General features: G+C 43.5%; 1 protein-coding gene across 6 annotated transcripts in view; it reads right to left on the bottom strand.

The window, feature by feature from the left end:
* ipo11 (importin 11) overlaps positions 1–12,449 on the bottom strand; it is a 928,775-nt gene that overhangs the window by 604,257 nt on the left and 312,069 nt on the right. For all 6 annotated transcript variants that reach the window (XM_070869309.1, XM_070869300.1, XM_070869323.1 and 3 more), the window contains one exon: positions 10,633–10,723. In XM_070869309.1, coding sequence (XP_070725410.1) covers positions 10,633–10,723 — 91 coding nt within the window. The remainder of the gene's footprint in view (positions 1–10,632; positions 10,724–12,449) is intronic.

Here is a 12,449-nt window from a genome sequence, read left to right as displayed (position 1 = left end):
AAATTTCACTGAGGCACCTGATACATAGGTGTAAGGAAATGGGTGTAGAGCTAGGAAGGGAGAGATTAGGAAAGGTGATGAATGGGTTTTGAGAAAGTTTTTCAAAGATGGAGAAATGGACAGGTTGATGGAGGAGCTGCAGGGTAGGACAGAGGAGGCTAAAGATTCTGCCACATATGGGAAGTAAAGGTAGGCGAACAACACAACAGGCCTGAGTCTGAGGAACTGAGTCTCTGGCAGGGATACCGGGGCTGGAAAAGATCAGAGAGGTAGGGTGGGATGAAGTTATGGAAGGATTTATAAATGAGGCTGATAAGGATGAAGATTTGAAATTCGTTGTATTGGAGAACAGGACATCAAATGTAGATCAGTGAGGTCTGGGGTGACGAGAGTGTAGGATTTAATACAAGACAGGATACATGCAAGTTTTGGACACGTTGGAATTTTATCGTGGGTGGATGATGGAAGACCAGCATGGAAGGCATTGGAATAGTCAAGTATTGAGGTGACAATAGCATGTATAAGGGTTTTAGCGGCAGAGGGAATAAGGTAGGAACGATGACAAGAAATGCTGAAGAGGTAGAAGCCTTCATAATGCATAGCATGTGAGGTTTAGAGTTCAGGGTTAAAGAGGATGTCAAGACTGCAAAAGTTCTGGTTCATCCCAGCTGAGGAGAGGAATGAAGTCTAGTCAGGGGAAGGCGATGATAGCATCAGCCGACCCATCGTTGAGCTGCAGGAACTTGTAGCTTGTCCGGGCCTTAATCTCAGACAAGCAGTCCAAAAGCATGGAAGCAGTCAAAAGGCTGAGAGAAGTGGTGTGGAGGTACAGCTGGATATTTTAAGGAAAAGGTTAATTATTTATATTAACTTTTAGCTTTTCAACTATGTTTATAGCAATGTTCAGTTAGTCTATGGGAATTAAAAGTTACCAGGCAGAGGCATTTGGTTGCTAAAAAAAAAAATCAGTTTAAAATTTCCTTTGTCCTGGCCTCTTAGATCTCACAGCAGTCCTCCCAGAAAAGGGCACATGTGTGTAAGGCAAATGATAACACTGTCTGTAGAGGGCCTTTGTTCATTAATCTCTCAGTAACATTCTCCAGTTGAATGGGAGTTAATCTCGTGAAAACTAGTTATTAATAAGGGAGAATAGCTAATTGAATGTGGATAAAGTAATTATATGAAAAATGTGAATCTTCACGTAGCCGGTTGGGAAAAAAAGAATTAATAAGTGGGTGTTTGGAGAGATATTTCAAAATTCGATGAGGCCTGATCAGCCGTTGTACCACCACGCCCGCCCCCTCCCCGAGCTCTAAAACTGTAATGTGCTTAAATCTCCGGTGAATTCGTATTGCCATAAGCCTGCTCTTAAGTATATGTGTAATTATTATAATAGTTATCATTGTATACTTAATTTCTATGGTTGCCAATAAAAGCCTTTGAACCCTATTATTTTGAGGAATAACAAACTTGTAAGAACATCCAAAAGCAAAATACTGCGGATGCTGGAATCTGAAATATAAATAGAAAATGGTGGAAATCTCAGTGGGTCAGGCAGCATCTGTGGAGAGAGAAACAGCTTTGTCTTATAATATATATATATTATATATTATAAGAACATCCATTCCTAACAATATCATCAACATGCACTTGGAATCTGATTCCATATCTGCGGATATTATCACCAAGGAGCAGCATGTAGATAAGGAGGAGGAGGAACTCAAGAATAGATTCCTTGCGGACTCTGGAAATGACAGTGTGTGAAGAAAAATATGCCATTCCTAGAGATGCTCTGGTTGTATTCTTATAGGTAGACATGGAACTGTGCAAAGGCAGTGCCATGGAGCTAGATAATAGGAAAGATGTTATAGGAGAATGACACTGCAACTGTATCGAATGACAGGAAGGTTCAGGCAGGGAGAATGCCTCATGATCACAGTCACAGAAAATGTTATTTGTAACGTTGATTGAGGCCATTTCAATGCTATGAGAAGGATGAAAGTTAGACTGGAAGGATACAAATAGGGAGCTGTGGAAGAGATGGGTACAGATTTGAGGACCTTTGAGAAGAAAAGGAGGCTGACGATGGGGCACAAGTTGGGAGAACAAATAGGTTGAAAGGTTTGAGGATCGAGTATATTGGACTAGTTCCTTGAATAGGTAAAGTAATAAATAGTTCACAAATATGTCAGGATATAATTTTATAATTATTTGGAGAGAGAGAATGAGAGTGAGTTTTATTTTCTTATAATCTTGCCAACTACAGAGCTAGCTGGCCTGAGCTAGTCTCTTTGGAAGTTGAAAATTAACACTATGAACAGTCCAAGCTGACGTGTTAATAAATAAAGCAAATAAAATGATGGCTAACATTGCTAATCATGTCAGCTTGCCCGAGTTGGTAGTTTTCTCACTTCCAAGTCAAAAGGTTGTAGGTTCAAGTTCCATACATTCCTGCAGTACTGAGGAAATTCTACAGTTTTGGATGTGCAGTCTTTCAGAAGAGACACAAATATGTGTTTCCATAAACTGCTACTTCAAATGGATGTAAGACTTCCTAGGGCATTATCAAAGTAAAGTAGATTCTGGTATTTCACATTAATAAACACCAGAATTGGATGTTCCAATAAAATAATTTTCATTGAAACTCAAAAAACATAAGTGCTTAAGTGAAATTTGCATATTGTTCAGAAGGGATCACTGCACTTTGAGATAATTAATTTGAGGTGAAGTACTTTGAGATGTTTGAGATACTTGATAATGCAAAATATTAATGTAAATCTTTCTTGAGCTAGACCATTTAGCAGTGAAATCAAAAAGAACAGTGGGATCACCTTTGCACAGTTCCATGTCTACCTATAAGAACATAGCAATCAGGAAGTGTAGTAGAAACCTAGAACACTCTCCCCACAAGAGGCCGTGGATGCTGAGTCAATTGAAATTTTCAAGCCTGAGATCGATGGAATTTTGTCAGGTAGGGGTATGAAGGGATACGCAGCAAAGGCAGGTAAATGGCGTGGAGGTACAGATCAGCCATGACCTACAACAATAACTTGCCTTTAAATTAATAAAACATCTCAAGGTGCATCACAGGAATTAACAAAATTTGACATCAAGCCACATAAGGAGTTATTAGGATAGATGAGGTACGTTTTAAGGTGCATCTTCAAAGGAGGAGAGGTAGAGGAGGTAGAGGTGAAGATATTTAGGGAGGGATTCCAGAGCTTAGGGCCTAGGCAGCTGAAGGCATAGGCACCAATGGTGGAGCGATGAAAATTGGTGATATAGGAACAAAGGAACAGGAGTAGAGTATTCAGCTCCTTGGGCCTGTTCTGCCATTCAATGAGATCATAGCTAATCTGCAACCTAACTCCATGTACTATCCTTTGGCCCATATCCCTTAATACTTTTGGTTAACAAAAAGCTATCAATCTCACATTTAAGACTAAAAATTGATCTAGCATCAATTGCCGTTTGCAGAAGGGAGTTTCAAACTTCTACCACCCTTTGTGTGTCGAAGTGTTTCCTAACTTCACTCCTGAAAGGTCTGGCTCTAATTTTTACACTATGTTCCCTAGTCCTAGAATCCCCAAGCAGCGGGAATAGTTTCTCTCTATCTACCCTATCTGTTCCCCTTAATAACTTGAAAACTTCGATCAGATCACTCCTTAACCATTTAAATTCTAGGGAATACAACCCTAATTTGTGTAATCTCTCCTCGTAACTTAACCCTTGAAGTTCAGGTATCATTCTGGTAAACCTATGCTGCACCCCCCCTTCAAGACCAATATAGCCTTCCGAAGGTGTGGTGCCCAGAACTGGTCACAATACTCAGGGGGTGGTCTAACCAGGGTTTTTTATAGTTGCAGCATAACTTCTATCCCTTGTATTCTAGTCCTCTAGATTAAAAGCCTAGTATTCCATTAGCATTGATGTGCAAGAGCCCAGAATTGGAGAGGAGCACCGAGATCTCGGAGGATTGTAGTGCTGGAGGAGGTTGTAGAGATAGGGAGGGGCAAGACCATGGAGGGATTTGAAAACAAGGATGAGAATTTCAAAATTGAGGCATTGCCAGACTGGGATCAAACATAGGTAAGCAAGCACAGGGATGATGGGTGAACGGGACTTGGAGCGAGTGAGGATACGGGCAGCACAGTTTTGAACGAGCTCAAGTTCACAGAGGGCACAAGGTGGGAGGCCAGCATTGAAATAGTCGAGTCTGGGGGTAACAAAGGCATGGATGAGGGTTTCAGCAGCAGATGAGCTGAAGCGGGACGGAGATGGGGCAATATTATGGAGGTATAAGTACGCGGTTTTGGTGATGAATAGGATATGGAGTTGAAAACTCAGATCAAGGTCAAAAAGGATGCCAAGGTTGCGAACGATCTGGTTCAGTCTCAGACAGTGGTCAGGGATGGGGATGGATTCAGTGGCTAGGGAACAGAAGGCAGGGACCGAAGACAACAGCTTCGGTCTTCCCAATATTTAATTAGAGGAAATTTCTGATGTGATGATGTCGCCGAGGGGCAGCATGTAGATAAAAATAAGAGGGGTCCAAGAATAAATCCTTGGGGAGATTCCAGAAGTTTTGGTACAGGAGTGGGAAGGGAAGCCATTGCATGTGATTCTCTGGAAACAAATGGATAAACAGGAATGGAACCAGACGAAGCCAGTCCCACCCACCTGGACAACGGAAAGGCATTAGAGGAGGATTGTGTGGTCAACCATGGCAAAGGCTACAGACAGGTTGAGAAGGATGAGAAGATATAGTTTACCATGATCAGTGACTTAGGATGTCACTTTGATAAGGGCCGTTTCAAAGCTAGGTGATGAAACAGACTCGAGGAGCTGAATGGCCTACCCCTGTTCCTATGTTACCATCTCACCTTTGAAACCTTCTCAGACTACTAATCCTCCCGCAACTACATTGTAGTTGCTCCATTTCTCCTGTGAAATATATTGGATGTTCTTCCACATTAAAAGCACTACACAAATGCAATTACTGTCCTTTAAATGGACATGTTCTTATGTTTCACTGCAATTTAGCTGAATCATTATTTACCACATGACATGTGAAGGTATCATCTGAACAACATCTGTTGTCAGGAAATTACTTGAGTCTATAATTAGGGACAGAGTGACTGAACACTGAAAATTTTCAGCTGATCAGAGACAGCCAACATGGATTTGTAATGGGTAGATCATGCCCGACGTACCCGATTGTTCAATCACATCTTCAAAAAATTCAAAGAAACATAGAAAAATAGGTGGAGTAGTAGGCCATTCGGCCCTTCGAGCCTGAACCACCATTCAATAAGATCATGGCTGATCATTCCCTCAGTACCCCTTTCCTGCTTTCTCTCCATATCCCTTGATCTCTTCAGCAGTAAGGACCATATATAACTCTCTCTTGAATATATCCAATGAACTGGCATCAACAACTCACTGCTGCAGGGAATTCCACAAGTTAACAACTCAGTGAAGAAGTTTCTCCTCATCTCAGTCCTAAATGGCCTACCCCTTATCCGAAGACCATGTCCCCTGGTTCTGGACTTCCCCAACATCGGGAACATTCTTCCCACATCTAACCTGTCCAGTCCCGTCAGAATCTTATACGTTTCTATGAGATCCCCTCTCATTCTATACTCGAGTGAATAAAGGCCCAGTTGATCCCATCTCTCCTCATATGTAGTCCAGCCATCCCTGGAATCAGTCTGGTGAACCTTCGCTGTACTCTCTCAATAGCAAGAACGTCCTTCCTCAGATTAGGAGACCAAAACTGAACACAATATTCCAGGTGAGGCCTCACTAAGGCCCTGTACAATTGCAGTAAGACCTCCCTGCTCCTATACTCAAATCCCCTAGCTATGAAGGCCAAGATGCCATTTGCCTTCTTCACCGCCTGCTGTACCTGCATGCCAATTTTCAATGACTGATGAACCATGACACCCAGGTCTTGTTGCACATCCCCTTTTCCTAATCTGCTGCCATTCAGATAATATTCTGCCTTCGTGTTTTTGCCCCCAAAATGGATAACCTCACATTTATCCACATTATACTGCATCTTCCATGCATTTGCCCACTCACCTAACCTGTCCAAGTCACCCTGCAGCCTCTTAGTGTCATCCTCACAGCTCACACTGCCACCCAGTTTAGTGTCACCTGCAAACTTAAAGCAGTGGACAGGGGAATGTTTATGGATGTTATTTATATGGGCTTCCAGAAGGCACTTGATAAAGTCGCTCACAAGAGATTGTTAGCTAAAGATGAAGCGCATGGAACTTAATGCAAATTGTAGACCTGATTAGGAAATGGACCGAGCGATAGAAGACTGAGAGTAAGGATAATGGTCAGGTACCCTAATTGACAGAATGTGACTAGTGGTATCCCACAGGGATCTGTGTTGGGACCTCAACTATTCACACTATTTATTAACTTAAATAATGGGATGGAGAGCCACATATCCAAGTTTACCAACAACTCAAAGATAGGCATCATTGTAAGCCGTGTAGATGGAAGCATAAAATTATGGAGAGATATTAATAGATTAAGTGAATGGGCAAAACTGTGGCAAATGGATTTCAATGTAGGCAAGTGTGAGGTCATTCACTTTGGACCTATAAAGAATATATCAAAGTACTTTCTAAAGGTTGAAAAGTTAAAAACAATGGAGATTCAAAAGAAACTTAGGGTTCCTTGTACACCGATTATTAAAATGTCATGAATAGGTGCAGAAAATATTTTTTTCTAGTGTAATGGTGGGTTTTCTATCTAGAGGGCCAGAATACAAGGGGATAGAAGTTATGCTACAGCTATACAATGTCCTAGTCAGACCATGCCTGGTGAACTGTGTTCAGTTCTAGGCACCACACCTTGGGAAGGATATATTGGCCTTGGTGGGAGTGCAGCATAGATTTACCAGAATGATACTTCGACTCTCCGACTCACCTATCCTGGAACCAGTGCGCCACAATCATCAGTGTGTATGCCCCGACACTCGATGTAACTGATGAGGCCAAAGAGGGTTTTTACACCAACCTCGAAATATCACTGTCCTGCGTCCCCGCGGGTGACAAACTGATCCTCCTTGGTGACTTCAACGCCAGAGTTGGCAAGAACACAGACCTCTGGGGAGGCGTGATTGGCGGAGAAGGATTGGGAAAGCCAACTCCAGTGGTACCCTACTCCTGACAAAATGTCTAGAGCACGAACTTGTCATCACCAACACCTTGTTCTGCCAGAGGGATAGATACAAGACATCGTGGCAACACCCGCGCTCCAAACACTGGCACCTGCTCGACTATGTCATTGTCCGAGCCAGGGATCGCAAGGATGTGTGCATCACCCGTGCCATGACAGGAGCCGACGACTTCTGGACGGACCACCGCCTAATTCGATCCATCATCGACATCAACACAGCCCCAAAGCGGAGGGGACAGAAGCAGTGCCGCAAAAAAGTCATTGCCAGAGCACTTAAGGACCCAACTAACTTAGAGAGCCCTATACAGCCAACGCCTCACAGCTAACCTGGCGTGCCTTGACGATCCCGAGACGCAGAATGCCCACAGCGCTTGGTCTGCCCTCCAGGCCTCCATAACCAGGGCCTGCAAAGAGACACTCGGTTAGTCAACCAGGAAACACCAGGACTGGTTTGATAAAAATGATCAGGAGATCCAGGAGTTAATAGATCGCAAGCGCAGGGCATTTCTGAGCCTTAAACAACAACTCAACGCGGGAGCAGCAAAGCAGCATTACAGACGGCTCAAGGCTGAGGTCCAACAAAAATCCAGGACCTAAAGAACAGGTGGTGGATGGAGAATGCACAGGAGATACAGCAGCTGGCCGACAACCATGATGTGCGAGGATTCTTCATCGCAGTCAAGGCCACCTATGGGCCAAGCACCCACTACTGGCCAAGAACGGGGAAACAGGGCCCGCTGGAAGGAGCACTTCGAAGATCTCCTCAATCGAGACTCTGCCTTTGGCTCGAGTTTTCTCAACTCCATCCCACAGCATGCTACCCGCCACCACCTCAGTGAGACCCCAACACTGCACGAGGTAGAAAAAGCCATAAGATAACTTAAAAACAATAAGGCTATGGGTGCGGATGGAATCCCTGCTGAGGCATTGAAGTATGGCGGAGAGGCACTGCTGGCGCGAATACACGACCTCATCTCTCTCATCTGGAGGGAGGAGAGCATGCTGGGGGATCTCAGAGATGCAGTAATCGTGACCATCTTTAAAGAAGGGGACATGTCTGACTGCGGCAACGACAGAGGAATCTCCCTATCAGCCACTGGGAACGTCGTCGCTAGAGTCTTCCTCAACCGACTTCTTCCCGTGGCCGAGGTGCTCCTCCCGGAGTCACAGTGCCGCTTTCGTCCCCTATGGGGCACAACGGACATGATTTTCGCAGCGCGACAGCTACAGGAAAAATGCAGGGAACAGCGCCAGCCCTTATACATCGCCTTCTTCGACCTTACAAAGGCCTTTGACACTGTCAACCGCGAGGGTCTATGGAGCGCCCTCCTCCGTTTCGGATGTCCCCAAAAGTTCGTCACCATCCTCCGCCTGCTCCATGACGATATGCAGGCCGCGATCCTTACCAACAAATCCATCACAGACCCAATCCACGTCCGGACCGGGGTCAAACAGGGCTGCGTCATCATCTATCTCATCGCCATGCTCCACCTCTCAGTCAACAAGCACCCCGCTGGAGTGGAACTAAACTACAGAACCAGTGGGAACCTGTTCAACCTGCTCCGTCTCCAGGCCAGTTCCAAGACCACCCCAACCTCTGTGGTCGAGCTACAGTACGCGGATGACGCCTGCGCCTGCGCACATACAGACACTGCACTCCAGGACATAGCCGACGTGTTCACTGAGGTGTACGAAAGCATGGGCCTTACACTAAGCATCCGTAAGACGAAGGTCCTCCACCAGCCTGTCCTCACCACACAGCACTGCGCCCCAGTCATCAAGATCCACGGTGCGGCCTTGGACACCATGGACCATTTCCCATATCTCGGGAGCCTCCTATCAACAAGAGCAGGCATCGACGACGAGATCCAACATCGCTTCCGGCCTTCAGCCGCCTGAGGAAAAGAGTGTTTAAAGACCAGGCCCTCAAAACTGCCACCAAGCTCATGGTCTACAGGGCTGTAGTAATACCTGCCCTCTTGTATGGCTCAGAGACATGGACCATGTACAGTAGACACCTCAAGTTGCTGGAGAAATATCACCAGCGATATCTCCGCAAGATTCCTACAAATCTCCTGTGAGGACAGGCGCACCAACGTCCTCATTCAGGCTAACATCCCCAGCATTGAAGCACTGACCACACTCGATCAGCTCCACTGTGCAGGCCACATAGTCCGCATGCCAGACACGAGACTCCCAAAGCAAGTGCTCTACTCGGAGCTCCCTCACGGCAAACAAGCCAAAGGTGGGCAGCAGAAATGCTACAAGGACACCCTCAAAGCCTCCCTGATAAAGTGCGATATCCCCACTGACACCTGGGAGTCCCTGGGCCAAGACCGCCCTAAGTGGAGGAAGTGCATCCGAGAGGGCGCTGAGCACCTCGAGTCTCAACGCCAAGAGCATGCGGAAATCAAGCACAGACAGCGGAAAGAGCGTGCGGCAAACCAGTCCCATCCACCCCTTCCCTCAACGACTATCTGTCCCACTTGTGACAGAGTCTGTGGCTCTCGTATTGGACTGTTCAGCCACCAAAGAAATCACTTCAGGAGTGGAAGCAAGTCTTCCTCGATTCCGAGGGACCGCCTATGATGATGATGATTTGTTAATTTAGAATCTGGGACTGATAGATTTTTGTGAACAGAAGGTATTCAGGGATATGGGGCACAGGTGGGGATATGAAGTTAGGCCACAAATCAGCAACGAGCTCATTGAATGGCAAAACAGGCTCAAGGGGCCAAATGGTCTACTCCTGTTCCTTTCGAGTGAATAGCATACAATTTAAGATATTTTCCCATTGAAATAGATCGCCACATTATTGTAATATATGTTGTATTACTACTTTACTGTGAAAATTAATTCTTTAACCAACTAATTCTACAACAACAATTCTGCCCCAACACTAAGAGAATTTTGTTTCCTCAAAGTATCATCCATGAAATCACTTGACTATCCTAATTTGTTCTCTTTCATCTAAATGTGAAGTCCATGAATCTCCTTATTAGAAGTAGCAAATAGCTCCAGAGGTCACCCAAGTACAATTAAAGACATTTAATTTGGGGGGGAAAAAAAAGAGAGACACCCTCCAGGGACCTTGCCTTAAAAATTAAATGAAATTCTGTAAATGCATTGTTGAATTATTTTGTATTCATTATTTTGATACACAAAAGCATAAATTACATCCTAATCCCATACAGAATACAGATAAAATTCCAACAATGATTTCATACAATAAACAGAAAACATTCTCATGGCTGATTATTACAAAAGTATTCGAGTTTCCAAGTAATATGACATCAACAGGGGTTTTGCCATCTTGCAAATTTCAGTTTTGAGAGATGTGAAAACAGTTCATGTATGGCAAAATAAACAATTTATCTGATGAAATGAATATAACATTGAAATTAAACATTTCTTAAAAAAAAAAATCAAACATACCATGTAGATTTTGAACCATTTCTAACAGCGCAGGGGTAAGTATTTGGCTGTATTCGTGAAAAATGTCCAAAAACAGCACTTCCGTACATGGCTAAAAGACAAACAAAATATCAATTTTATAAAACTAATATTTCAAAATTATATGAGCAAATGCAGCATTTTAGGATAGATTCCTATTGAAAACCATAGATAAGGATCTTGGCAGTAGAGAAGCTGAATCTAATGGAAGAAATAGTCAATATTGAGGAGGACTGCAACAAATTACAACATGACATTAATAAACTTGAAGAATGGCATATAATTGGCAAATGAATATCAACACAGATAACTGCTAGGTATTACAACTTAGTAAAAAAAATAAGGACGCCACATATTACTTGGAAAATAAAAATCTAATTGGGGTAGAAGAGCAAAGAGATCTGAGTACAGATATACAACTCACTAAAAGTAGCGACAGGTTAATAAGGCCATAAAAAGCAGAACAAGCACTAGGGTTTATTCCTAGAAGGATAGAATGGGAAAGTAGATAAGTTATTCTAAACTTCTATCGAACCTTGGTGAGACCACAGTACAATTCTGGTCACCATATTATAAAAAATATATAGGAGCGACTGAAGAGGGTGCAAAAAAGATTTACAAGGATGATACCAGAAGTGCAAGGGTATACCTATCAGAAAAGGATGAACAGGTTGAGAAGAGAAGGCTGAGGGGTGACCTAATAGAGGTCTGTAAAATTATGAAAAGTTTTGATAGTAGAGACAGAGTGTTGTCCACTTGTGGGGAAGAGCAAAACTCGAGGCCATCAATACAAGAAAATCACCAAGATATCAAATAGGGAATTCATTAAAAACTTCTTTACCTAGAGTGGTGAGAATGTGTAACTCGTTACCACAGGGAGTGGTTGAAGCGAATAGTGTAGATGCATTTAAGGGGAGGCTAGACAACTATATGAGGGAGAAGGGAGTAGAGGGTTATGCTGATCGAGTTAGATGAGGAAAGACAGAAGGAGGCTCGAGCGGAGCATGAACGCCGACATGGACTGGTTAGGCCGAATGGCCTGTTTCTGTGCTGTATATCCTATATTATTTGTCTTTACAAATTTGCCACTGTTAACATTTTTCAGATTTTTCTCTTTGAATTTCATAGAATAATGCAGCACAGGAGGAGGCCATTTGGCCCATTGAGTCCGTGCCGGCTCTTTCGAAGAGCAATCCAGTAAGTCTCACTGCCCTGCTCTCTCAATCTCCCTGCAGTTTTTTCTCTTTCAAGTATTTATCCAATTCCCTTTTCAAAACTACTATTGAATCTGTATCCACCATGCTTTCAGGTAGTGCATTTCAAATCCTAACCACTCATGCATAAAAAAGTTTTTTTTCATGTTGTCTCTGGTTCTTTTGTCAATCAGCTTAAATCTGTGCGCTCTGGTTATCGATACTTCAGCCGTTGGAAACAGTTTCTCTTTATTTACTGCATCTAAACCCTTCATGATTCTAAGCACCTCTATCAAATCTCCTCTTAGCCTTCCTTCTCTGCTCTAAGGAGAAAAACCCCAGCTGCTCCAGTCTATCCACATAACTGTAATCACTCATCCCTGGACCCATTCTGGTAAATCTCTTCTGTATCCTCTCCAAAGCCTCCTAAAGTGTGGTGCCCAGAATTGGACACAATATTCTAAGCTGAGGTCCAACTAATACTGTATATAGGTTTTAGAATAATTTACTGGCTTTTGTACTCTATGCCTCTATTTATGAAGCCCAGGATCCCATATGCTTTTTAAAAATTGCTTTGTTAACCTGTTCTGCCACCTTCAAAGGTTT

This window comes from Pristiophorus japonicus, chromosome 2, assembly GCF_044704955.1.
Source record: "Pristiophorus japonicus isolate sPriJap1 chromosome 2, sPriJap1.hap1, whole genome shotgun sequence".
NCBI lineage: Eukaryota > Metazoa > Chordata > Chondrichthyes > Pristiophoridae > Pristiophorus > Pristiophorus japonicus.
This window is presented reverse-complemented; position numbering and strand designations above follow the sequence as displayed.